This window comes from Giraffa tippelskirchi, chromosome 7 (genome assembly GCF_054371585.1).
Source record: "Giraffa tippelskirchi isolate mGirTip1 chromosome 7, T2T-mGirTip1v1.2.pri, whole genome shotgun sequence".
Classification (NCBI taxonomy): domain Eukaryota; kingdom Metazoa; phylum Chordata; class Mammalia; order Artiodactyla; family Giraffidae; genus Giraffa; species Giraffa tippelskirchi.
The window spans coordinates 39,257,247-39,282,376 of NC_137281.1; the positions used below are offsets into that span (position 1 = coordinate 39,257,247).

Sequence of the window (25,130 nt, forward strand, 5' to 3'; positions counted from 1 at the left end):
TACCCTTTTCTCAATATAACTAAACAAATATTAATTTATAAATGCTTTATTGAAAAATACACTTATTTTCATATAAAATTACAGTAGCAGTATCTTGAGAGGTTTTATAAATATTTTTGCAGAACACTATTCTAACTGAACAGTGTAAGTTCCATATTTCTTTCAGAGCAATATGAAGTTACCTAGTAACTTTGTTTATACTGATTCAATTTACAATTGAACTTTCTCCCTAATAAGATTATTCATTTAACTTTAAACTGCTGGAACAATAGTGATTAATAAAGGTATATATAGATAATTCAGTAGCTGTTAAATTAACATTTTCTAATTTGTATAAATGGTACTGTGTACTAATAAAAACCTAAAATTCTCCAATCTATTTTTTAAACTTCCAGGAACACACCCAAAGATATTTAAAAATACCACCTTAATAAAGACACATGTCTTTTTGGATAACTACCTCTTAAAGGAAGAGGTCATAATTTTTCATAATAATCCCCTTAATTCAACTTGATTTAAAATCTTTACTTAGCCAGCTGATCCCTATCAACAAAAATGGAGAATTTAAAACACATGCCCAAAAGGTAGCTACTGGGGCTTTAACAATTTTAAAAAAGTACAAAAGCGTCAAAGAAGATATTAAGCCTAGAAGTTTTGTACGTAATAAAGTTCACATTGTAGAAAGTGCCATCGCAAATATACAGCAAAATCTGGGTTACAAAATCATGCTTTTTACAGCCCTAAAGTGCCACTTCTTATACAAGTTCACTCACACATTGCACACCAATCAAAGACTTATCACACTGCAACACACCTACTGGGGTAGGGAAGAATTACACAAAGGAAACGGGAGACTTGGACTGGTTACCTAGGACCTCCAAATCTGGGCGCTTTCCCAATTTGTTACCTCCAATTTGTTACCTTTTAGGAATGCAGAAATCGCACACTCCTAACCAAGTGTTTTAGGGTGAAATGCCAAGTTTTGCTTTTCATGAGGGCCAGGGCTGACCACAAAACAGGAATGAACTGAAATATGGTTCCTCTGCTAACATGTTAAGAGAGACCTTTTCTACACACACGAGTATGCTTCATTCTCTGCAGTACTTGTAATACTGGGAATAGCTTTGCCAAAGAGTTAAAAAATCCAACTGTGTTGGATTCTAGGCAGCCTTGATGGCAACCACTGCAAGGTAGGAAAAAAGGCAGTTGGGGTAAGAGGAAAAGGGCCCCATAATCTAGCATGCGTTAAATGATGCTGCTAAACAGAGTTTGTGAAGAGACAGTTTCAATACAATGGACTAACCTCAGTGGGAACCTCGGTCATTAGCTACATCTTGGAGACGACGTAATAAGGCAGAGTGATTTTCTGGGCAAATTCTTTTTGCAGGTGATTCACTTCCGTCTTCCAAAAGAATCCCTCTCTTTTTGGTTGGAGTTTCTCCTGTCCGTATCATACTGTTAATTTCTCTCAGTCTCTGGTGGTGGAGGTAAAAACGGATACAAAAAGCATTAAAATTCTAAAACAGTTCAGTGTTAATGTCAAAGAACCTCAAATGAGTTGAGCAGTTTACTTTGAAGAGTCTGAACATCTTTATAAAGGAAAGAACTAGCAAATTTTACATCCTTCTGGTTTCACTTCTCAGCTAGCTGACACTGATGACTGACTGGGATAGAGGCAGAGTACTTCTATTTTTTAACACACTCCAGAGGTGATTTTGATATACACTTGAACAATATAAAGTCCACAAATCTGATTCTTTTTCACAAAAAAGTTACAGAGCATCACGTTGCTATGTCATATTTAATCAATATCATACATTTCCACTTTCCTTTTTTAAAAAAGTAACATGACTTGATATAGTATTATGTCCTTTTTCCCCCAGTCTAGTGTTACTCATTTTTTTAGCAGCCATGGAGTTTCATAGGGGAAGCCTTAATTCTCTGGTAGGTAATTCATTAGTATAATATAGAATTCTAGAATGTATTATACATCTTCCTCGGGAGAACTGAGGAAAGTTAGGCAAATTATTGTCTGCATTCTCTGGTTCACGTGAGGAACCTGGAGTGAGAAAAATATCGCCAGGGGGCTAGACAGACTGGATCTGTGTATAGGTGCCTTCAGCATGAAGTTTCCCCCGAGTCCCAAAAGTCAGCTGTTACATTATTTTTGGATAATTTTTTTTGTATGTGCCATTGATTTCATTGTCCATGCTTCCTAGTAGAAAGCATACTGAGCAGATTTTACATGCATTTGTTCTAGGACATTTCAGACATGGGAACGGAAAAGCGTATATAGTGAACCTTCACATGACCACACCCTACTTCAGCAATTTTGGCCAGTGTTATTTGATCTATACCTTCATTCATTTCTCATCTCTCAGATGTTTAAAGCAAATCCTAGATATTTATTTTTCATTCTTAAATAAGCTTTTCTGAGGTTTAAAATAAAACCACCACAGTTTTCTATAATCAATATATGCACCTTCTCAAATTTTAACCATTTTAAGCAAGCTTTCCTCTTTCTCTTCTACTCTCTTACCTCCCTAAAAGTCTGCTCTGCACTTTCTATCTCGTTTCCCACTTACTTGAACATTCTTAAATTGTTTTTTTTTTTTAATATTTTTTATTTCTTTATTTGACCGCAGTAGGTGTTAGTTGAAGCCCACAGGATCTTTAGTTGCGGCATGTGGGATCTAGTTCGCCAACCAGGGATCGAACCTGGGCCCTGCATTGGGAGGGCGGAATCTTAGCCACTGGACCACCAGGGAAGCCCCCTTATATTGTTAATTATACACTAATTGTATAAGTGGTATTTGTATAATGTATATACATTATATTTTGTATCTATTGTGCAAGTATAATTGTGTGCCTTACTATATATATAACATTAATATCGATTAATAACTATGTACAGTACACAGTGTTTTATACACCATAATTTATATAATGTGTACATGACAGTTTAAAAATGAATACTTATTCTCCCCTAGATTCATATAGAATATACCTTATTGTCCTCACCCAATCCCTAAGGACACTTACTGTTAACATTCATTCACTGAACAGATCAGGCTACTGTGTAGCTTTCTGCTCTTTTTTTCTAGGAAGGCACACGTTAGAAATATAACACTGTTCATTAAGTGGTGTTTCAAAAAAATTTAAATGGTATATTATGTACTGTTCAGTCTACATTATGTCTTACACCTTCAGTATATATGGATCACATATCTAACTGCTACATAGTATTCTGTGGTAATCTGTATCATAGTTTAATCCAGTGTTAACAATTCCTGCGTTTTAACTGGGGTATTTAGACCATTTATATTCACTTGCTCGTTGTTTGCTGTCTTCTTCCTTTTTTGGCCTTCTTTTGAATTGAATAGTCCTACTCCAATTTATTATTTCTGTTTAACTTTTTAATCCGTTTGGAACTTAATTTGGTATGGGATGAAAATCTACTAATAGGGAAACATCAGAGCTGTACTCTCCCTGCCATCTGTCTGTCATCCATCTCTTCATGGTGTTGACATTGTGTTTTTTAGGAGTCTGTGCTTGTGTTTTTCCTGGGCCATTTGTTATCTATGTGTATTTTCTGAACAATCTTTATAAATATAAGTATCAGTTAAGGACCTTTAAGATCTAGCTGCCTCCTTAACAGTAAGTAACATAGGATTCCCAGAGCTCTAGCCTCACTGCCTCAAGGACTTTGTTTCCCTTTCTTGTCCACTTCATCCTGGATGCCCTTCCTTCCACACCCCAGCAACCTCCTAATTTTTCATCCGTTAAGGCTTGACTCAAGCTTCCCTACCCACTGCAGACTGAGGCAGATGCTACCACTTAAATCGGTGCTAATGTGCATATCATTATAAAATGCCCATTTCTCCTCTTAGAATTCAAAGGACAGAGACAGTTCCTGTCCCAGAGACAGGCACTGAGTAATCAGTCAAGGGATCTGGATTTTCTCTCCCTAACAGATATTTGGAATTTTAAAGTTTTACAAATGGGACAAAAAAATAAAATTCCAGATTTATAGTAGAATGTTCAGATGCACAAATAGGAAAAGACAGGAATGAAAATCCAAACCCCTTACCCTGTTGCCAACTTGAAAGTTCTCCCCCAAACTCTTGTTTTCTATTGCTGTGGGACTACTGGTCACTCTTCCTTGGCAGATCCCATCACTTGTGTGCGTGCTGAAGATTTCCCAACAACCCTTAGAATCCTAAGCATGTGGGGCTGGTAAAGGCTAAGCTTTACATTAGGCTCACCTTTGAAGGACTGTTGCTGAAGTAGTAGAAGATCTTTTCTCGAGGAGAAAGCATCGCTTCATTTTTATGTGGGGAAATGTAGACAGGATGGTTCTGAGACAACTGTATTCGGCGAGGAGAGCCTGTTCTTACAAATGGATAGGGAGAGAGTGGAGGAGCATCCATCTGTTAAAAAAAAAAAAATTCTAAGGTAAACAAAATTCCTAACCAGTTACTTTTTTGGGAAAATGGTTATTCTTGCTGAAATCAGTGAAGAGGTCTAATAAACCAAATGCTTTATGAATGGTAGATAGTGATGTATTCGTGGCAAAAATTAAACCTAAAGAAAACTATACAATAGGAATCGGTTCAGTGCTTTCTTTGTGCCACTGTTTTAACCATTTTTAATATATTATGTCATTTACTCCTCACAGCAACCTTATAAGCAAAGGACTACTTCTATTCCCATTTTATATACAAGGAAACAAAACGCACAGAGAAAGTTAAGTAATTTGCAAGGTCACCAGAGCTGGCAAGTTTTGGATAATTTGAACTCATGCAGTCTGTCTCATATGACTATACTTTGCAGGGAATCCAGATACAATCTTATTCTTGTTTAACGCTTCACAACAGTAGAGGTTATATTCATTAAGCAAATTGTTTCTGTTAAAAAGACTTTCTCAGTTTTACTTAACAAAAGAATTATTTGTCAAACTAGTTTATACAGAAGAAGCTCAAAAACAAGTGATTTCTCATTCCTCACAAGTGAAAAAAAAAAGTATGAAATAATCCTCCTCAAACTTACTGCATTTGCCTGTGAGTACTTCATGGCAAACGTTTTAATCTGTTTGATGTAGATGTTGTTGTAGAACTGGATGAGGTCTCCCCTCTCTTCCTCCTCCACGTCACTGTTGGCCCCCATGAGGCGAGTCGGGGTAGGGGGGGCGCTGCTCGGCTGTGGGACTGGCAAGGTGCTGCTGGACCTCATGACAGGACTGGAGTCTCTGCTGGCTGTACCGGGTAGAACAGAAGGTGTTAAACAGGGAGACTGCTGGTGCAGGTTGCTTTTAAAAACAAAATTCAGGAAGAGGAGGGTGAACAGCTACCCGCTCTACTTGTTAAATGGCAGCAAATGGGCCCTCTATACCGAGGAGCAAAGCACAGATAAGGTATTTAGTACTAACTGTGTGTGTGTGTGTGTGTGTGTGTGTGTGCGTGCACGCACGCGCATGTTGACTCGTGTCCGACTCTGCGATCCATGGACTGTAGGCCACCAGGCTCCTCTGTTCATGGGATTATCCCAGCAAGAATACTTTAGTGGGTTGCCATGCTCCAGGGGATCTTCCCACCCCAAGGATTGAACCCGCATCTCCTCCTCTCCTGCATTGGCAGGTGGATTCTTTACCACTGAGCTACCTGGGAAGCCCCACTAACTTTACTGTCATGCTATTAACGTAGCAAGGGCTTCATTAATTGACACCAAGTATTCATTAATTGTAGCAAGTAGTCATTAATTGACACCAGTTTTCTAGGACTGAGCCCTGCATTAAGGGGTATAAACCAGCAATTAAGGATGGAATTTCCATAGCATGGTTTCTGTTGACATGCCACATTTTTCTGGAACTCAGGTCAACAAATGCCTGTCTTCTCTAACCTTTTCTAGTATCTCTAGAGAAAAATGTTATGCACAATGTGTCTCAAAACCATGGAATAAAGGACAACTTTGCTACTAAATTTAGAATTTAGTTTATTGTTCCAACAAATCTTTTGCCAATAAACTGTCTTCCTAGTTTCTACAACAGTCATTTTAGTAATTCTTTAGTCCTAGACCTAAAAAAATAAGAGAAGCTCCTAATTTAGTTGTATAAATTCATAAAGATCCCACTTACTTCTGTCTTTGTTTAGTTCTGTCGGAGAATTCTGATGGCTTCTGCTGTCACTGCTGCCAGAATTTCTTCTTCTCCTTTTCCCTTTTATCAAAACACTTCTATACACCTTTAAACAGAGCATGAGAAGGCAACAGAACGGTATCTATTGAGCACATCCTAGGCTATACAACTTTAACATGTTATTTAATTCTCATAGTTCCCTACAGTAATAGCTATCCTACTCAGGGGAGGTTTGTAAATGCAGCCAAGGTTATGTATCTTTTAAATAACATTTGCAGGATTTACATCAGGGCCTGTCAGGCTTCAACTTCCAAGTGCTGCCTACAATACTACAGAGCAGCAATATCTAATTGTAAAATCAAGTCATTCTAAGTCAGATACAAAGATCTTACATACCTACCTATCTCTTCGAGACAAGTATACAGTATTAAAGGTAAAATGGGTTTTACAATTTTACTTAATGCTTTTTTGGTTAAATGTGCCACACTGTGTGTCCTAAACGAGACTGAATTCAAGGTGACATAGGATCCAAATAGCAGCTTCCTAATTTACATCGATCTTGTAATTATCTGAATTAAAAAGAAATCAAATATTTTATATCACTAACTTTGGGGGGAAAGAGAACTTAAACTAATCAAGATGTGTGGCTGTCAATAAATAAGATTAAAATAGAGTCCTATTTTTTATCCTGGAAAAGAGGCTACAGAATCACCTGTAGTTAATTTTTTTATATGCATCAAAAAGACTTTCATCTTTATTTTCAGCCCTGAGAGAAAATGTAGTTACCTGGCTCCGGGCCTGTGGCTGAGTCCTATAGCAACGCATAATATTCTGGAAGGACTTGTCTTCTTTTGTGACCTGGCAAAGAATAAGGGTACACTGAGAGTGAATTTGACTTCCAGCATAATATAGTATGAGATGATCCATGAACCTGCTCCCCAGTGACACTGGTGAAAATCGTATTAAAAAACAACCATTTAAAACCTCTGAAAATGTCTCTAAAAAGCATACAACAAAGGAAGAAATATATATTCAAGTAAATCTACTAATTCAGTAACAACAGAGGGAATACATGGTTCTTGATTCTGAATCAAGACCTAGAATAAACAACCACAGTGACAGAAAATTCATTAGAGGAATGAAAAACTAGATTTGAACTGGCAAAGGAAAAGTTTAACAAACCTGAGATGGAGTTGTTCACAGAACAGAGGACAGAATGAAGAAAAAAACGCTTCAGATTAATGGGGCATACCATTAAGCACATCAAGGTCACATAATGGGAGGACCAGAAGGAGTGAAGCAGGAAGAAATGTTCAAAGGCTGAAACCTTCCAAATTTATTTTAAAAACAGTCTTTCAGTTCAGTTCAGTCGCTCAGTCATGTCTGACTTTTTGCAACAGCATGGACTGCAGCTCGCCAGGCCTCCCTGACCATCACCAACTTCCAGAGTTTACTCAAACTCATGTCCGTTGAGTCAGTGATGCCATCCAACCATCTCATCCTCTGTCGTCCCCTTTTCCCACCTTCAATCTTTCCCAGCATCAAGGTCTTTTCAAATGAGTCAGTTCTTTGCATCAGGTGGCCAAAGTATTGGGAGTTTCAGCTTCAGCATCAGTCCTTCCAATGAACACCCAGGGCTGATCTCCTTTAGGATGGACTGGTTGGATCTCCTTGCAGTCCAAGGGACTCTCAAGATGTCTTCTCCAACACCACAGTTCAAAAGCATCAATTCTTTGGCGCTCAGCTTTCTTTAAAGTCCAACTCTCACATCCATACATGACTACAAGAAAAACCATAGCCTTGACTAGACAGACCTTTGTTGGCAAAGTAATGTCTCTGCTTTTTAATATGCCATCTAGGTTGGTCATAACTTTCCTTCCAAAGAGTAAGCATCTTTTAATTTCATGGCTGCAGTCACCATCTGCAGTGATTTTGGAGCCCAAAAAAATAAAGTCTGACACTGTTTCCACTGTTTCCCCATCTATTTGCCAGGAAGTGATGGGGCCAGACGCCATGATCTTAGTTTTCTGAATGTTAAGCTTTAAGACAACTTTTTCACTCTCCCTTTTCACTTTCATCAAGAGGCTCTTTAGTTCTTCACTTTCTGCCATAAGGGTGGTGTCGTCTGCGTATCTGAGGTTATTGATATTTCTCCCGGCAATCTTGATTCCAGCTTGTGCTTCATTCAGCCCAGCATTTCTCATGATGTACTATGCATATAAGTTAAATAAGCAGGGTGACAATATACAGCCTTGATATACTCCTTTCCCTATTTGGAACCAGTCTGTTGTTCCATGTCTAGTTCTAACTGGTGCTTCCTGACCTGCATACAGATTTCTCAAGAGGCAGGTCAGGTGATCTGGTATTCCCATCTCTTTTAAGAATTTCCCACAGTTTGTGGTGATCCACATAGTCAAAGGCTTTGGGATAGTCAATTAAGCAGAAATAGATGTTTTTCTGGAACTCTCTTGCTTTTTTGATGATCCAGCGGATGTTGGCAATTTGATCTCTGGTTCCTCTGCCTTTTCTAAAACCAGCTTGAACATCTGGAAGTTCACGGTTCACGTGTTGCTGAAGCCTGGCTTGGAGAATTTTAAGCATTACTTTACTAGCGTGTGAGATGAGTGCAATTGTGTGGTAGTTTGAACATTCTTTGGCATTACCTTTCTTTGGGGTTGGAACGAAAACTGACCTTTTCCAGTCCTGTGGCCACTGCTGAGTTTTCCAAATTTGCTGGCATATTGAGTGCAGCACTTTCACAGCATCATCTTTGAGGGTTTGAAATAGCTCAACTGGAATGCCATCACCTCCACTAGCTTTGTTCGTAGTGATGCTTCCTAAGGCCCACTTGATTTTGGACTCCAGGATGTCTGGCTCTAGGTGAGTGACCATACCATCATGATTATCTAAGTCGTGAAGATCTTTTTTGTATAGTTCTGTGTATTCTTGCCACCTCTTCTTAATATCTTCTGCTTCTGTTAGGTCCCTACCATTTCTGTCCTTTATCGAGCCCATCTTTGCATGAAATGTTCCCTTGGTATCTCTTAAGTTTCTTGAAGAGATCTCTAGTCTTTCTCATTCTATTGTTTTCCTCTATTTCTTTGCATTGATTGCTGAGGAAGGCTTTCTTATCTCTCCTTGCTATTCTTTGGAACTCTGCATTCAAATGGGTGTATCTTTCCTTTTCTCCTTTGCTTTTCGCTTCTCTTCTTTTCACAGCTATTTGTAAGGCCTCCTCAGACAGTCATTTTGCTTTTTTGCATTTCTTTTTCTTGGGGATGGTCTTGATCCCTGTCTCCTGTACAATGTCACGAACCGCAATCCATAGTTCATCAGGCACTCTATCATATCTAATCCCTTGAATCTATTTCTCACTTCCACTGTATAATGGTAAGGGATTTGATTTGGTCATACCCCAATTGGTCCAGTGGTTTTCCCTACTTTCTTCAATTTAAGTCTGAAATATATCCATAAATTTTAAGAAATTCCAAGTAGGACAAATGCAAAGAGCTCAATACCCAGACACATAGTAAAAAAGTTGAAAGTCAAAGAAAGGGAGAATCTTGAAAGCATCAAGAGAAAAGCAACTTTTTGCTTACTAGGAAGCTCTAATAAAGTAGCATAACTTCTCATTAGAAACTATGGAGGCTAAGAAACAGTGTACAAAGTAAAATCTAAAAATCCAGTATGTAACAAAATAATGTTTCGTAAATGAAAGTGAAATGAATACAGTCTCAGCTAAACATAAAGACAGAAAACTTGCTGCCAGCAGAACCATCTTACATGAAAATACTAAAGAAAGTTCTTCAAGCTAAAAGTAAGTGACCCCACACAGTAATTCAACTACACATGCAAAAACAAAGAGCAATGTTAAAAATAATTATGTAACTGAAAAGAATATAAAATGCATTTCTTCTCAACTGATTTTTTTTAATTGTATAAAGCAAAATATATATGTGAAGAAATGTTATATCTCAATAAAGATGGGGCCAAAAAAGACAGATAGAGCAAAAAAAAAAAAAAGAAAATACAGAAAACCCTAAAGAAACCACTAGCAAAAAGTTAAAAACAATACTGAAATTAAAATGCCATGTTAGAAAGTATTTACTGAATGCACATGAAAATGACAGCAGTGGAGGAGAGGATCTAAAAAACATGAGACATAAAAAACTAAAATGTCAGACATAAATCCAGTTACAACAATGTTAAATGTGAATGTATTAAACAATACAATCAAAGGAAGAAATTGTCATTGTCACATTAGATTAAAAAAAGAGATCCAACTATATACTCCATATGCAAAAGACACACTTTAGGTTAAAGCAAACAGATTTAAAAGAAAAGGATGGAAAGAAGACATATCATGCAAACATTAACTCAAGAAAGCTGAGTGGCTATACAAAGATCACACTATAAAACAGACTTTAAAACAAGTTACTAGAGATAAAGAGGAACATTTCATAATGATGAGGGGTCAATCCATTAGAAACATCTAACAATTAAAACCATACATACACCTAATAACAGAGCACCAAAATACATGAAGTAAAAACTGACAGAAATTAATGGAAAAATAGACAATTCAATAACATTTAAAGAGTTCAATACCCCACTGGCAATAACAGATTGATCAACTAGACAGAAGATCAACAAAGAAACAGACTTTAACACTATTAAGAAAAAAAAAAAACCTAAAAAATCTTACATCTATAGATGTAACAGATGTAACACCCAACAACAGAATAGATATTCTTCTCAAGTGCACAGTGAACATTGTCCAGGATAGACCATATGCTAGGCTACAAAACTTCAATAAATTTAGAAGGATTAAAGTAACTAATACAAAGTGTGTTTTGGAACCACAATGGATTGAAACTAGAAATTAACAGAAATTTGAGAAACTCACAAATACGTGGAAATTAAACAACACACCTAGATAACCAGTAAGTCAAAAGACATTAGAGAATGCTTTGAGATGAGTGAAATAAAAACACAACATAACCCTAATTTATAAGATACAACTAAAGCAGTGCTTAGAGGGAAATCTATAGCTCTTAATGCCCATAGTAAGAAAAAAGATTAAATTACCTAACCATCCATCTTAAGACACTAAAAAAACCCCAGCAAACACAGCCTAGGGAATTCCCTGGTGGTTCAGTGGTTGGGACTTGGCACTTTCACTGCCAAACGCCTGGGTTCAATCCCTGGTCAGAGAACTAAGATCCCACAAGCCGTGTGGCACAGCCAGGAAAAGAAAAAGAACAAAAGCAAGCAGAAAGAAGGGACTAATAAAGATTAGAGCATATAATAATATGATATGCATATAATAATAAACCAGAAAGTGGTTCTTTGACAAAATCAACAAAATTAATAAAATGCCAGCTAGACTGACCAAGATTTTAAAAAAAGACGGTCAAATTACTACTGACAAAGAATAAAAAGGACTAAAAGGAATATTATAAACAATGGTGCCAACAAATTAGAAAGCCTGGAGATAACAAATTCCTTGGAAGATACACACTACCAAAACTGATTCTAGAAGGAATACACAATCTGAATAGACTCGTACCCAGGAAAAAAAGAATCATTCAGCAATAAACTACCCACAAAGAAAAGCATAGGCCCAAAATGTTCATTAATCAGAAGGTAAAATATGGTTAAGATAACAATACTCCTTCAAACTAATCTACAGATTCAACATAATCTCTATCTGAACCCCACCTGACTTCTTTATAACAAGAAGAATAGACAAGTTGCTTCTAAAATTCAAGAATGTCAAGCGATTTAGACTAGCCAAAACTTGAAAAAGAAGAAAAAAGTTACCAATTTTAAAACTTGAACCATTTGTTTTAAAATGCATAAGGTTATGTGAGTTTCACCTCAATAAATTATTTTAAAAAACAAAGATAATGTGTTAATGAGAAATAAGGACCTTCATATACTATCTGTGGAACTGTAAAATGGTGCAGTGACTTTGGAAAACAGTCTGGCAGTTCCTCAAACAGTCAAACATGGAGTTTACCACATGACCCAGCAATATGCTCCAAAGTATATACAAAAGAGAAATGAAAAAAATGTCCACGCAGAAACTTGTATACACATGTTCATTAGTAGCATTATTTATAATAGCCCTAAAGTAGAAATAATCTAAATGTTCATCAACTAATGAATGGATAAACAAAATATCATATAGTCATACAATGGAATATCATATTCTAAAACTGACTGTGGCATTTGTCATACATATCTATGAATATACTAAAATCCACTGAGCTGTATATTTTAAATGGGTGAATTATTGGTATGTGAATTTTACCTCAGTAAAGCTGTTAAAAGTGTTCTAAGACTTTTAGAAGTAGCATCTTTTTCCTTTTATATTCCTAATGGTACGCACCTTTGCCATCACATAAATGGCACACATTAACAACTGGTCCAGATGTCTGTCCATCATAAGTTCAGGACACTGGATTATGGAGAATTCAAAGCAGGTCCAGATTTTTTTCCTCAGTTCATCTGAAATATCCAATTTAGCACAAAGATCCCGAAGGCGGACACCTGCTAAGTGATAAACCTAGTAGATAAACAAAAATATTATATCTCAAACTTTATCTAACCCTCGTATTTCCTAAGTTCTAGACCTGGTGAGGGTACGTGAAAAATTACCTTCCTAAAGAAAAGCGATAAAGAGCTGGTCTTCCTGGGTCTGATACTGCTGCTGGTTAAAGGTAGGCCTTGTTTCTGCTGTGGTCCACCTGGGGAAATCTGTTGAATGGCCACCTGACCAGGGACTTGCAAGGTTGTTCCTGTCACCTGTTGAGAGCTTAAGCTTCCAGCCAGGGCCTGAGCACTGAGGGGCTGGATGGAGCCGGTCACAGCTTGCGCCTGCCCCCCAACATTGACTTGGACTGGGAAGAACGTTATTCCTCCATTCTCATTGGCAATACCTAAAGTTTGTTTCAAAGAAAAAAAAGCACAAAGAAAATGTTGATAATACCAGATTCTCCGGGCAGAGGTTTCCCATTTTTCCCCTCCCAACCCCTTTTTCCACTCCACACTTGTCTCCTATCATCATTCCAGCCAAATCTCAAGTAATAAACGCCAGAGAAAGAACTCAATATCCAACTCTGCCTTCCTCACCCTGTACAGGAATGGTTACTGTTTGTCCATTGTTGGCTGTGACGGTGGCTGTTGCCATGGTGACCAAGGTCTGTCCAGGAACTGGTGTGACAGATACAGCCTCCCCGGATACATTCTGCATGGGGACAGCATTGACTAGAGGCTGTGGGGGAATGCGCCCAGGGGTCCCGCCATCAGTGGGGCTGTCATTCTCCACAAACAGTCGCCTTCTGGTAGAACTGGCTGTTGGGGAGCTGTACCTGTCATACAGTGTGGTTGGAGATGATATGCCTAGGGTCAGAAAAAAGAAAAGATCGAACCATTTAACTCAAGGGGACAGATCTGACTTCCATCCAAGATATTATGCCCACAACTAAGTGTTTGAAATACATTATAATTGAAAAACAAAAATTACAGGAGTCCTATCATGGCTACATTCATTGAATGAAAATTCAACTGAATACTATTAAGAGCAAAATTTAAAGGAAGGATTTTTCTCTATTTGTCTCACACTGTTGCTTTTTTCACTACGTCTTCTGCTAAATCAAACTAAACTTTTCCCTCCACTACCATGAGGTCTTGATGATTTAGGGCCAATCTGAATAACTATTTTTCTACTGTATTTAGTTTCTACCTACCACTCAGATAACACAATTTCACTGTAAAGCTACTACTTGATATGAAGACTTGATGGACTTGAAATTACTATGGTAACATTTGGGACATTTACTCTCCATTTTATGCATTTTCATCATTTCATTTCTTACACATAGAAAGTTACTGAAATACAATAATGTTATTCAGTAAGAATGGATGTACATGTTTTAGATTCAATTAAGCTTAGTTTACTATTTTTTAAACAACCTGACTGAGATATGATTCACATGTATTTCACCCACTTAAATTGTACAAGTCAATGGTTTGGGGTATATTACTTTTTTTTTAAGTTGTGGTAAAACACATATAATTTGGCATTTTACCCATTTTTAAGTATACAATCTAGTGGTACTACATTCACAGAGGGTTCCGCTGGTAGCCCAGCTTGTAAAGAACCTGCCTGCAATGCAGGAGACCCCTGTTCGATTCCTGGGTTGGGAAGATTCACTGGCGAAGGGATAGGCTACCAACTCCAGGATTCTTGGGCTTCCCTGGTGGCTCAGCTGGTAAAGAATCCACCCGCAATGCGGGAGACCTCAGTTTGATCCCTGGATTGGGAAGATCCCCTGGAGAAGGGAACAGCTGCCCACTCCAGTATTCTGGCCTGGAGAATTCCATGGACTGTATAACCCGTGGGGCTGCAGAGAGACACAACTGAGCGCCTTTCACTCATTGTGCAGACCACCACCACCACCATCTTTCCCCAAAACTTCTTCAACATCGCAAAGAGGAACTCTGTTAACCACTGGAGCTTCGTCTATTGTTAAGTTTGAATCCACACCAATCTGAATTTTTGAGAAGCATCCCTCTCTCTTTTCCATGTCCAGCTGTAAAAACTGCACATGAGTGGGTTTTAATATTAAAATATATGTAGGGAGGTCATACGAGGATTGACAGGAGTATTTCTGACAGACTGTGGCTTAACATTTCAATTTCTTGGTGATAACAAAAGCAAACAAATTTACTAGATTTACATTTGGAACAAAGCTGCAGAGTTAGGAAGAATACATTGATTATGATCATTATCTCTGGATAAACAAAAAAAGTTCTATTGTATAGCACAGGGAGCTATATTCTGTGATAAACTATAATAGAAAAGAATACGAAAAAAGAATATATATACATGTATAACTCAGTCACTTTGCTAGACAGCAGAAATTAACACAACTATACTTCAATACAGTTTTTTTAGTGTTTCAAATTATGATCATTATCTTATAAAATATTAAAAGACCTCATGAAAATGGAAAAGTGATAAGTACAAAAAATGAAGTTTAAAGTGGATAATAAGCAGAAAAAGTTAAGCCATTATGCCTCCTCTTTAAAAAATAAGGAAATTTTCATACAGATCAGTAATATTCATTGACTATGCACTGCCATAGAGTGATTTCTGATTTTAAAACTGATTTTAAGCCAGTGCTTATCAATTACATTAAAAAGCTGATCTAGAAATATCTTTCTAATAGCATCTAACGATTTAGAACTCTCTGGATTTACAGAATTACTTTTAAAAAAGTAGTTTTATCTGAAGTATGTGTTGCACCTGGCAACTGTAATAAAGAGCTGTCTAAAATGTAACCAGATGAATAGCAAAACTTCCCTTTGCAGTACCTCAGGGCCAGCAATGCTGTTACGTTAACCAGGGTAGCACTGCTCAACTGACAAGAGTCAAAGCTGAATATGCCTGGGAATTTCCTGTGATCCAGTGGTTGGGAATTGGAGATTTCACTGCCGGGGTCAATCCTTGGTTCAATCCTTGGTCAGGGAACTAAGATCCCACAAGCAGCAAGGCATGGTCAAAAAAATAAAAAATCTGAACACACTCAGGCCATTCAGTTCCCTCAACTCACTGGCTCATCTATACCTAATTACATCATAGACTCCATCTTTAAGAAACCTTTTTCTGTTTCTTCTGATTTTAAAAGTAAAACATATTCATCTTAAAAGCTTTATAGAAACCACCTGGAATTCTATTACCCAACAATAATCATTTATGGTTTGGTTTTTCCATTTCAGCCCTTTTGTATGTTTATAGGGAAAAATATACTTAAAAAATAGGAATCACATTAATATATAGCATTCTATATATTTTAAAAGATACTTATCATACATTTTCCTGTGCTCTTAAGTGATCCATGTGACACTATAATGCACGGATTATTTTCTTCTATATATACCCTACTAATTTCACTGGAGAAGGGAATGGCAAACCACTTCAGTATTCTTGCCGTAAGAACCCCATGGACAGTATGAAAAGACAAAATGATAGGATACTGAAAGAGGAACTCCCCAGGTCGGTAGGTGCCCAATATGCTACTGGAGATCAGCGGAGAAATAACTCCAGAAAGAATGAAGGGATGGAGCCAAAGCAAAAACAATACCCAGCTGTGGATGTGACTGGTGATAGAAGCAAGGTCTGATGCTATAAAGAGCAATATTACATAGGAACCTGGAATGTTAGGTCCATGAATCAAGGCAAACTGGAAGTGGAAAAACAGGAGATAGCAAGAGTGAACATTGACATTCTAGTAATCAGTGAACTAAAATGGACTAGAATGGGTGAATTTAACTCAGATGACCATTATATCTACTACTGTGGGCAGGAATCCCTTAGAAAAAATGGAGTAGCCATCATGGTCAACAAAAGATTACGAAATGCAGTACTTGGATGCAATCTCAAAAACGACAGAATGATCTCTGTTCGTTTCCAAGGCAAACCATTCAATATCATGGTAATCCAAGCCTATGCCCCAACCAGTAACGCTGAAGAAGCTGAAGTCGAATGGTTCTATGAAGACCAACAAGACCTTTTAAAAATAACACCCAAAAAAAGATGTCTTTTCATTATAGGGGACTGGAATGCAAAAGTAGGAAGTCAAGAAACACCTAGAGTAACAGGCAAATTTGGCCTTGGAGTACAGAATGAAGCAGGGAAAAGGCTAATAGAGTTTTGCCAAGAAACACACTGGTCATAGCAAACACCCTCTTCCAAAAACACAAGAGAAGACTCTACACATGGACATCACCAGATGGTCAACACCAAAATCAGATTGATTATATTCTTTGCAGCCAAAGATGGAGAAGCTGTATACAGTCAGCAAAAACAAGACCAGGAGCAGACTGTGACTCAGATCACGAACTCCTTATTGCCAAATTCAGACTTAAATTGAAGAAAGTAGGGAAAACCACTAGACCATTCAGGTATAATCTAAATCAAATCCCTTATGATTATGCAGTGGAAGTGAGAAATAGATTTAAGGGACTAGATCTGATAGAGTGCCTGATGAACTATGGACGGAGGTTCGTGACACTGTACAGGAGACAGGGATCAAGACTATCCCCATGGAAAAGAAATGCAAAAAAGCAAAATGCCTGTCTGAGGAGGCCTTACAAATAGCTGTGAAAAGAAGAGAAGTGAAAAGCAAAGGATAAAAGGAGAGATACTCCCATTTGAGTGCAGAGTTCCAAAGAATAGCAAGGAGAGATAAGAAAGCCTTCCTCAGCGATCAATGCAAAGAAATACAGGAAAACAACAGAATGGGAAAGACTAGAGATCTCTTCAAGAAAATTAGAGATACCAAGGGAATATTTCATGCAAAGATGGGCTTGATAAAGGACAGAAATGGTAGGGACCTAACAGAAGCAGAAGATATTAAGAAGAGGTGGCAAGAATACACAGAAGAACTGTACAAAAAAGATCTTCACGACCCAGACAATCACGATGGTGTGATCACTCACCTAGAGCCAGACATCCTAGAGTCCAAAGTCAAGTGGGCCTTAGAAAGCATCACTATGAACAAAGCTAGTGGAGGTGATGGCATTCCAGTTGAGCTATTTCAAACCCTCAAAGACGATGCTGTGAAAGTGCTGACTCAATATGCCAGCAAATTTGGAAAACTCAGCAGTGGCCACAGGACTGGAAAAGGTCAGTTTTCATCCCAATCCCAAAGAAAGGCAATGCCAAAGAATGCTCAAACTACCGCACAATTGCACTCATCTCACACGCTAGTAAAGTAATGCTTAAAATTCTCCAAGCCAGGCTTCAGCAATACGTGAACCGTGAACTTCATCCGCTGGATCATCAAAAAAGCAAGAGTTCCAGAAAAACATCTATTTCTGCTTAATTGACTATCCCAAAGCCTTTGACTATGTGGATCACCACAAACTGTGGGAAATTCTTAAAGAGATGGGAATACAGAACACCTGACCTGCCTCTTGAGAAACCTGTATGCAGGTCAGGAAGCAACAGTTGGAACTGGACATGGAACAACAGACTGGTTCCAAATAGGGAAAGGAGTATATCAAGGCTGTATATTGTCACCCTGCTTATTTAACTTATATGCAGAGTACATCATGAGAAATGCTGGGCTGAATGAAGCACAAGCTGGAATCAAGATTGCCGGGAAAAATATCAATAACCTCAGATATGCAGATGACACCACCCTTATGGCAGAAAGTGAAGAAGAACTAAAAAGACTCTTGATGAAAGTGAGAGAGGAGAGTGAAGAAGTTAGCTTAAAGCTCAATATTCAGAAAACTAAGATCATGGCATCTGGTCCCATCACTTCATGGGAAATTGATGGGGAAACAGTGGAAATAGTGTCAGACTTTATTGTTTGGGGCTCCAAAATCACTGCAGATGGTGATTGCAGCCATGAAATTAAAAGATGCTTACTCCTTGGAAGGAAAGTTATGACCAACCTAGATAGCATATTAAAGAGCAGAGACGTTACTTTGCCAACAAAGGTCCGTCTAGTCAAGGCTATGGTTTTTCCAGTGGTCATGTATGGATGTGAGATTTGGACGATGAAGAAAGCTGAGTGCCAAAGAACTGATGCTTTTAAACTGTGGTGTTGGAGAAGACTCTTGAGAGTCCCTTGAACTTCAAGGAGATCCAACCAGTCTATCCTAAAGGAGATCAGTCCTGGCTGTTCGTTGGAAGGACTGATGTTGAAGCTGAAACTCCAACACTTTGGCCACCTCATGCAAAGAGTTGACTCATTGGAAAAGACCCTGATGCTGGGAAGGATTGGGGGCAGGAGGAGAAGGGGACAACAGAGGATGAGATGGCTGGATGGCATCACCAACTCGATGGAAATGGGTTTGGGTAAACTCTGGGAGTTGGTGATGAACAGGGAGGCTTGGCGTGCTGCGATTCATGGGGTTGCAAAGAGTCGGACATGACTGAGCGACTGAACTGAACTGACTGCACTTCACTTGTAGTTTTGGATGGAATTTAAATCCCCAAAATACTTCCCCTAGTATTTTAAACTTACTTCTTCCAAGTCCAGTATCAGCACGAACTTCACTCACCCTTCTGGGAGTCAGAGGGGAGCCAGCAATACAAATTTCATCTGCTCTTTCCAGGTTCTGAGGTGGCATGACCTATCAAGAAATGTTTATACAAAATACCATTACTCAAAAAAGTTTTGTTTTTTTTTAAACACCAAAAAATAATAATCTAAGGCAAAAGGAATCTATCTTGGTTCATCAGTCCATCTAAATAAAATCACCTATCTTTTACACTTTCATACTGAGGTTAAAAAAAATTTCTGGGACTTTCCTGGTGGTGCAGTGGATAGGAATCTGCCTGCCATACAGGGAACATGAGTTCGATCCCTGTTCCAGGAAAATCCCACATGCCCCTGAGCAATTACTGAAGCCCGTGCACCCTAGAGCTCATGCTCTGCAACATGAGAAGTCATCCAGTGAGAAGCCTGCACACTGCAACTAGAGAGCACCCCTACTCGCAGCAACCAGAGAAAGCCCAAGTTCAGCAATGAAGACCCAGCACAGCCAAAAAAAAGTAATAAGTAAATCTTTTAAAATTTCTGGCAGGTTTAAAAAATTCAATCCTAGTAGCTGTATACCAAATACAAATTAATCTTCATTACTCATTTGGAGAATCAGACAATCAACCATTTGAAAGTATAGAAACTTGATTAGGAAATCAAGACAGAACACCGAATTCTTACTCTGTCACTAAACCTTGGGGCAGTCACTATTCATTCGACTTGTTTCCTCGTAGATACAGAGGTGACTGTACCAAATTACACCCAGCTGTTACCTTCCCATACTTATGAGCAAGATGCTAAGTTTAACTGTGGTCGGTGAAAGAGAATTATGAATAGGATAGACGTTGATATGCTTTTTGTCATAGAAAGATGTTAAGATCCTTTCACAAACCTCTTCGCATGTGGGAACTCTGTTTTCATTGTCTCTAATTCTGTCCCAGAGCGGAGAATCTGGTTTCCATGCTAAATGATCCAAGATTTGTTCTTCAATCTGATTAAGGTGTTTTACCACCTCTCTACAAAGGCCATCTTCTGCTCTAATGAATACTTCTATCACCTGAAATGTTTAAAAATGTCTTGGTTTGTTTAGTAATAACTTTTAACAAGAAAATTATTCAAGTGAATAAGCAAAATGGGCAAACATATTTCAATATTTTTTACATATTTATAGAAACAGAAGTCAATTTATGACAAACTATAAGGTTAAAGAATACTATTTCGAAACAGCTGCTCTTCATTTCATTACCTTAATAAATAATTATTTAAACTGCAGGTATGAACTATCTAAAATCTTTTGTACAGTAATACATTTCAAAAATCTTTAAATTAAAAAACATGCTCTGTCTACTGAGATCAAGAAACATGACTCAAAATGGGATATTTAAAAATTGAACATTCAGTCTATGCCACCATAAAAATTAGTTTTGAGTAGTGTATGAGAATTAAGACAAATTCATACACTAAATCAATATCAAGAGGGAGACCAAATCAGTGCTGTAACTGTGTGCCTCTATATAACATGTGAAAAGTTCTTTTCTGAAAGACACTTTAATTTTCATGAAATAAAAAAGAAGGTTGCTATCATGATTGGCTAGTGATAATTTGCTACTTTTTATTATCTTTCTTAGCTTATAAAAAGAAAGTATTCTAAAAGACTATCAGATAAATGGAGGAATCTATGAACTTTTATACAAAATAGGTCTATACACATTAAAAGAATTTATATAGTTCTTAAGACTCTCTTATTTCTTCTCTGCTCCCATTTAGAGTGGAAATTATTAAATATGTAATGAAAAATAGAAGAAATGTACTTCTATATTAAAATGGATTAGATGACTAACAAGATGTTACTCTCTTCTACAGTTTCATCAGTATCAGATTTTCAAAAATACCTTGTAAAAATGATAAAGTGGCACATCGAATATTTCAGTAATAAATGGAAAATTCCCAGGAGGCTTATAAGAAAAAGTGACGACCTCAAGGCAGCACGCCAAGAGTGATCTGTGGAATGCATCTTGTTCCAGAATGCCCTATAAAAAAAACAAAGCTTCACCATGTAGGAACATTTTTATATTCTTCTGTATGTCTCAAAATTAAAAAAAAAGAAAAACGGTCCTAAAACAGGCTTTTAAATTTCTACAACCATATACTATTTTTATTGAAGTTCAGCTGATTTACAATGTTACATTAGTTTCAGGTGTACAGTGTACTAATTCAGTATTTTTGCAGATTATACTCCATAAGTAAGTTATTATGAGACAATGGCTATAATTCACTGTGCTGTACAGTACATCTTGTTGCTTATCTGTTTTGTATACGGCAGTTGTATAGTTACTCCCATAGTCCTCATCTATCCTTTCTTCCTTCCCTCTTCCCTTTGGTAACCACAAGTTTGCTTTCTGTATCAGTGAGTCTGTTACTGTTTTGCGTATTTTTAAGATTACATATGTAAGTGACATTATTTCACTTAGTATTCTCTAGGTCCATCCACATCATGCAAATGGAAGAATTTCATTCTATTCTATAGCTAACATTCCACTGTATACACAGCCATATTTTTATACAGAATAAAAGCAGTGTAGATATAGTTATAAGGAGTCAGAACCATTATTTGTCAATTATTATTTTTATTGAGGTCATTAAAAGCAAGCATTACTTCCACAATCTAGAAAAATTACCTCAGTCAAAGATCAATGGTTGAATATTTATGTTAAATTCCTATGTAGTCAATACTCAATTTATTCTATACAAGGCTTGAATTAAAACTCCATGTTATTTAAAAACCTCAGTTAAGGTTAAGTCTGAATGTGTTAAGCTTGACTACAGAGTCTTACTGCCCACAGAAACTCTAACTGATAACACATAGCCTGCTGCAATGAGAAACACTAAGTGGGCAACTGGAGATGAGAAGCTCAGAACACAAGTTTCCTTAGATGACAATCTTATTCCCTCAAAGTCATATATTATTTTTTCAATAATGGCTGTTTTCTTAGTGGATTGGGCTGAAAGGGAACTAGATTTTATTGTGCTGCTCAGTACATTGGTTCTTTACTCACAGATAAATCCATGTCTCCCAGTCTTTTTTGTTCCTGCTCAATAACAGATTCTAATACTTTATAGTAAAGCATCTCTGCAAAACGAAAATGTTTGCTGGCAATATCTGAATAAATAATAAAAAAAACACAAATATCACATGCAAAGAACATAAATATTGTGGAAAATAAGTGTCTATCCCATCCCTTACCCACAGAATACAATTTAAAAACCAACCCCAACACTTCATATATATGTATGCACTTCCAAGAGCTACTATTTCAACCGTCCCTAAGATTCCTTAACACTTTCTTCATGGTAACACTAAAATTTTTCTAAAATTGGAAATAAAATTTGTACATAAAAACTGTAATAGCATTCCATCAAGATCACACTTATTTTCTTTTTTTAAATTCCCAATAGAGCAGCTCTATGCTAAGAGGCATGTAACTGGTTTACTACTGCACTCCTATTTGGTACTTATACTTCATGACACCAAACAACTCCAAGAACAGGCCTGGGCAGGTAACAGTTATATCTTCTGTCCTGTTCTTAATATTATGAGGAATCACTACAGTTCTATAATTAATATCCAGTCTCCAAATGAAAATTAAAGAATTTTTTTTAGGTGCCAGAAGTCCAACATAATAAAGATTATCAACCTAAAATTTCTCTCTTATTGAGATTGGCCCAGAAATCAGTTGGTTGACAGAAAAGTTGGATATCCGTATTGTGGCCCTCAGACTCGAGTCAAATCTTTTCCACATATTTCTGACTCGATTTCCAAGAAAGAAATCCACATATTAATAGTTAAATTTCAAAAATAAGAACAATATGGATAATATTAAACCTTACCTTTAGCACAATTACTGCTATCCTCCTCTGACTGGAAATGCTGAGAATATATCTCATACATTTCTTTCAATCTGTTGGCAATAGCCTGGGTTGGATCTCTGGAACATGACCTAAAAAAATAAGAAATTATCTGATTTAAGGGTCTTGCCAAGTCACAAAGTGATAAACTGTTTACAGCTCTGGGATTTCAGAGTAATTTTAACCTGTAAATATCAAATACTTTGAGCAGAAACTATACACGTCCCAATTAATCCAGACAATCCCACACTTCCTTATCAAATCTATTAGTATTACCATTTGAAGGAAAAATATTTATTCCATGGAGCAACTCTGACCGGTGCCCATTTGATGCGCATGACTGGCCCCCACCTACCCTACACATCTGCAATCACTGTTGACAAACAAAACTGCCCTCAACTCTTTCCCCAGATAGCAGCACAACTCTTATTAAGGACTCCTGGAAGAAAACAGAATGAAGGGTTATATAATCTATACTACAACAAAGTCATCTAAATCATTACTGGCATTCTACATTCTTTCCTCCAAAATGAAGTTTATTTCATTGGTTTTTCTATTTTTACTTGAAAGGCACCATATGTTCAATTCAGAAGCATAATATAAATGATCACCATGTGGGCTTTTGTAATAACTATGTTCTTATCTCGATCATAAACATATATATTTATTGTAGAAATGCAGCAAGTTTAGAAAATTATAAAGGAAATAAAAATCAATTATAGTCCTGATTCTAATGGCTACTAAATATCATATGTAAGCAGAATTTTATTTACGAATACACACAGAGGTTACAAAAACAGGACTCTTTGGTTCTACCTAGTATCTACTGGCAATATTTAACCCACTAATGGTATTTAAGATTAAAGAAGCTGCTACACCTAGTTAGAGACTGCAAGGAGATCTGGAAGACATAGAGGTTGACAGCCTTCCAAAATGTATTTATAAAATGCTTCTGAATTCTAGGTAAACAAGATTCATCTGAGATATATGACTTAGGAAGAGGTCATACAGAAAAAAGTTTATTGGGTGTCAATCACAATCGAGTTTATGAATAAAGTAGACTTCATTAAAATGTACAGAAAAACTGATCAGCCTTGGTATTTAATATGTGTGGCTATGAGTGGGAAATTACTGTATGCTTATACAGGGCTTTCTTATACTATACTGCCAGAAATTAAATGGTCTCCCATAGGGTCTATGTCATTCAATCATAAATGTTTAGGAATACGAGCAGTCTTAGAGGTAATTTTGTCAAATAAATTTGCTAAAAATTATACACAGGTAATGAAATTCAGTCTATCGTGTTTTTCACTAAAGTTTCCTGATATTCTTACTAGTATCAGACAGATCAAAGGAACTAAAGACAGCTAACTTCCTTTTCAGGCTAAGGGTGTTTTCTAGAACTTAGAAAAGTTACAGTGGTTTTACACTGGCTGTGAATCTAACTGGCTATCTTTTCAAATGTGACCCACCCTTCAGAAATTTGCTCAGATTCAATCCTCACTCTGAAGTCCTTTGACAGATGCCCATCTTTACTGATCCCTCTTTCCTTGAAATCTTAAGATAGAATAACTGATAATAGATAGTTTAGTGTTTTATTCTACAGTATCTAGTGTTATTAGTTACTGTCTCCTGAACTATGTTTAAAAAAATCTGAGAGCTATAAACTGAATGTTTGCAGTTGCTCCCCTCCGTACCCCCACCTCAATTTCATGTATTGAAATCTAATCCCCAAGGTGACAATGTATGGAGGTGGGGCATTTGGGAGGTGATTAGGTCATGAGGGGGGGGCGGTCCTCATGAATGGGATTAGAGCCCCTATAAAGAAAACCCAAGTGAGCTCCCTTCTTTCTTCTGCAACATGAGGACACAGCAAATAGACAGCTGTCTACTAACCAGGAAGCAGTCCTTACCAGACACTGACTGTTAGCACTTTGATCTTGCACTTCCAGCCTTTAAAACTTAGAAATTAATTTCTGTGGTTTCTAAGCCACCAGTACTCAGTCTACCATATTCTGTTATAG

At 37.2% G+C, this 25,130-nt stretch overlaps 1 protein-coding gene across 5 annotated transcripts in view; it reads right to left on the reverse strand.

The window, feature by feature from the left end:
* Nucleotides 1–30: 30 nt before the first annotated feature.
* RBL2 (RB transcriptional corepressor like 2) overlaps nucleotides 31–25,130 on the reverse strand; it is a 46,950-nt gene continuing 21,850 nt past the window's right edge. The window contains exons 10-22 of one of the 5 annotated variants that reach the window (XM_081514442.1): nucleotides 23,089–23,198; nucleotides 22,257–22,360; nucleotides 21,093–21,230; nucleotides 20,093–20,257; nucleotides 19,183–19,291; nucleotides 13,271–13,540; nucleotides 12,944–13,077; nucleotides 12,528–12,704; nucleotides 6,920–6,991; nucleotides 6,134–6,239; nucleotides 5,053–5,255; nucleotides 4,266–4,430; nucleotides 31–1,475 (exon numbers count right to left, since the gene is read on the reverse strand). In XM_081514442.1, the coding sequence (XP_081370568.1) occupies nucleotides 1,305–1,475; nucleotides 4,266–4,430; nucleotides 5,053–5,255; nucleotides 6,134–6,239; nucleotides 6,920–6,991; nucleotides 12,528–12,704; nucleotides 12,944–13,077; nucleotides 13,271–13,540; nucleotides 19,183–19,291; nucleotides 20,093–20,257; nucleotides 21,093–21,230; nucleotides 22,257–22,360; nucleotides 23,089–23,198 (1,924 nt within the window). In that variant the 3' untranslated portion in view covers nucleotides 31–1,304. Of the gene's footprint in view, nucleotides 1,476–4,265; nucleotides 4,431–5,049; nucleotides 5,256–6,133; nucleotides 6,240–6,919; nucleotides 6,992–12,527; nucleotides 12,705–12,796; nucleotides 13,078–13,270; nucleotides 13,541–19,182; nucleotides 19,292–20,092; nucleotides 20,258–21,092; nucleotides 21,231–22,256; nucleotides 22,361–23,088; nucleotides 23,199–25,130 lie in introns of all 5 variants that reach the window. The other 4 variants (XM_081514441.1, XM_081514439.1, XM_081514438.1 and 1 more) reach the window with 4 other exon arrangements.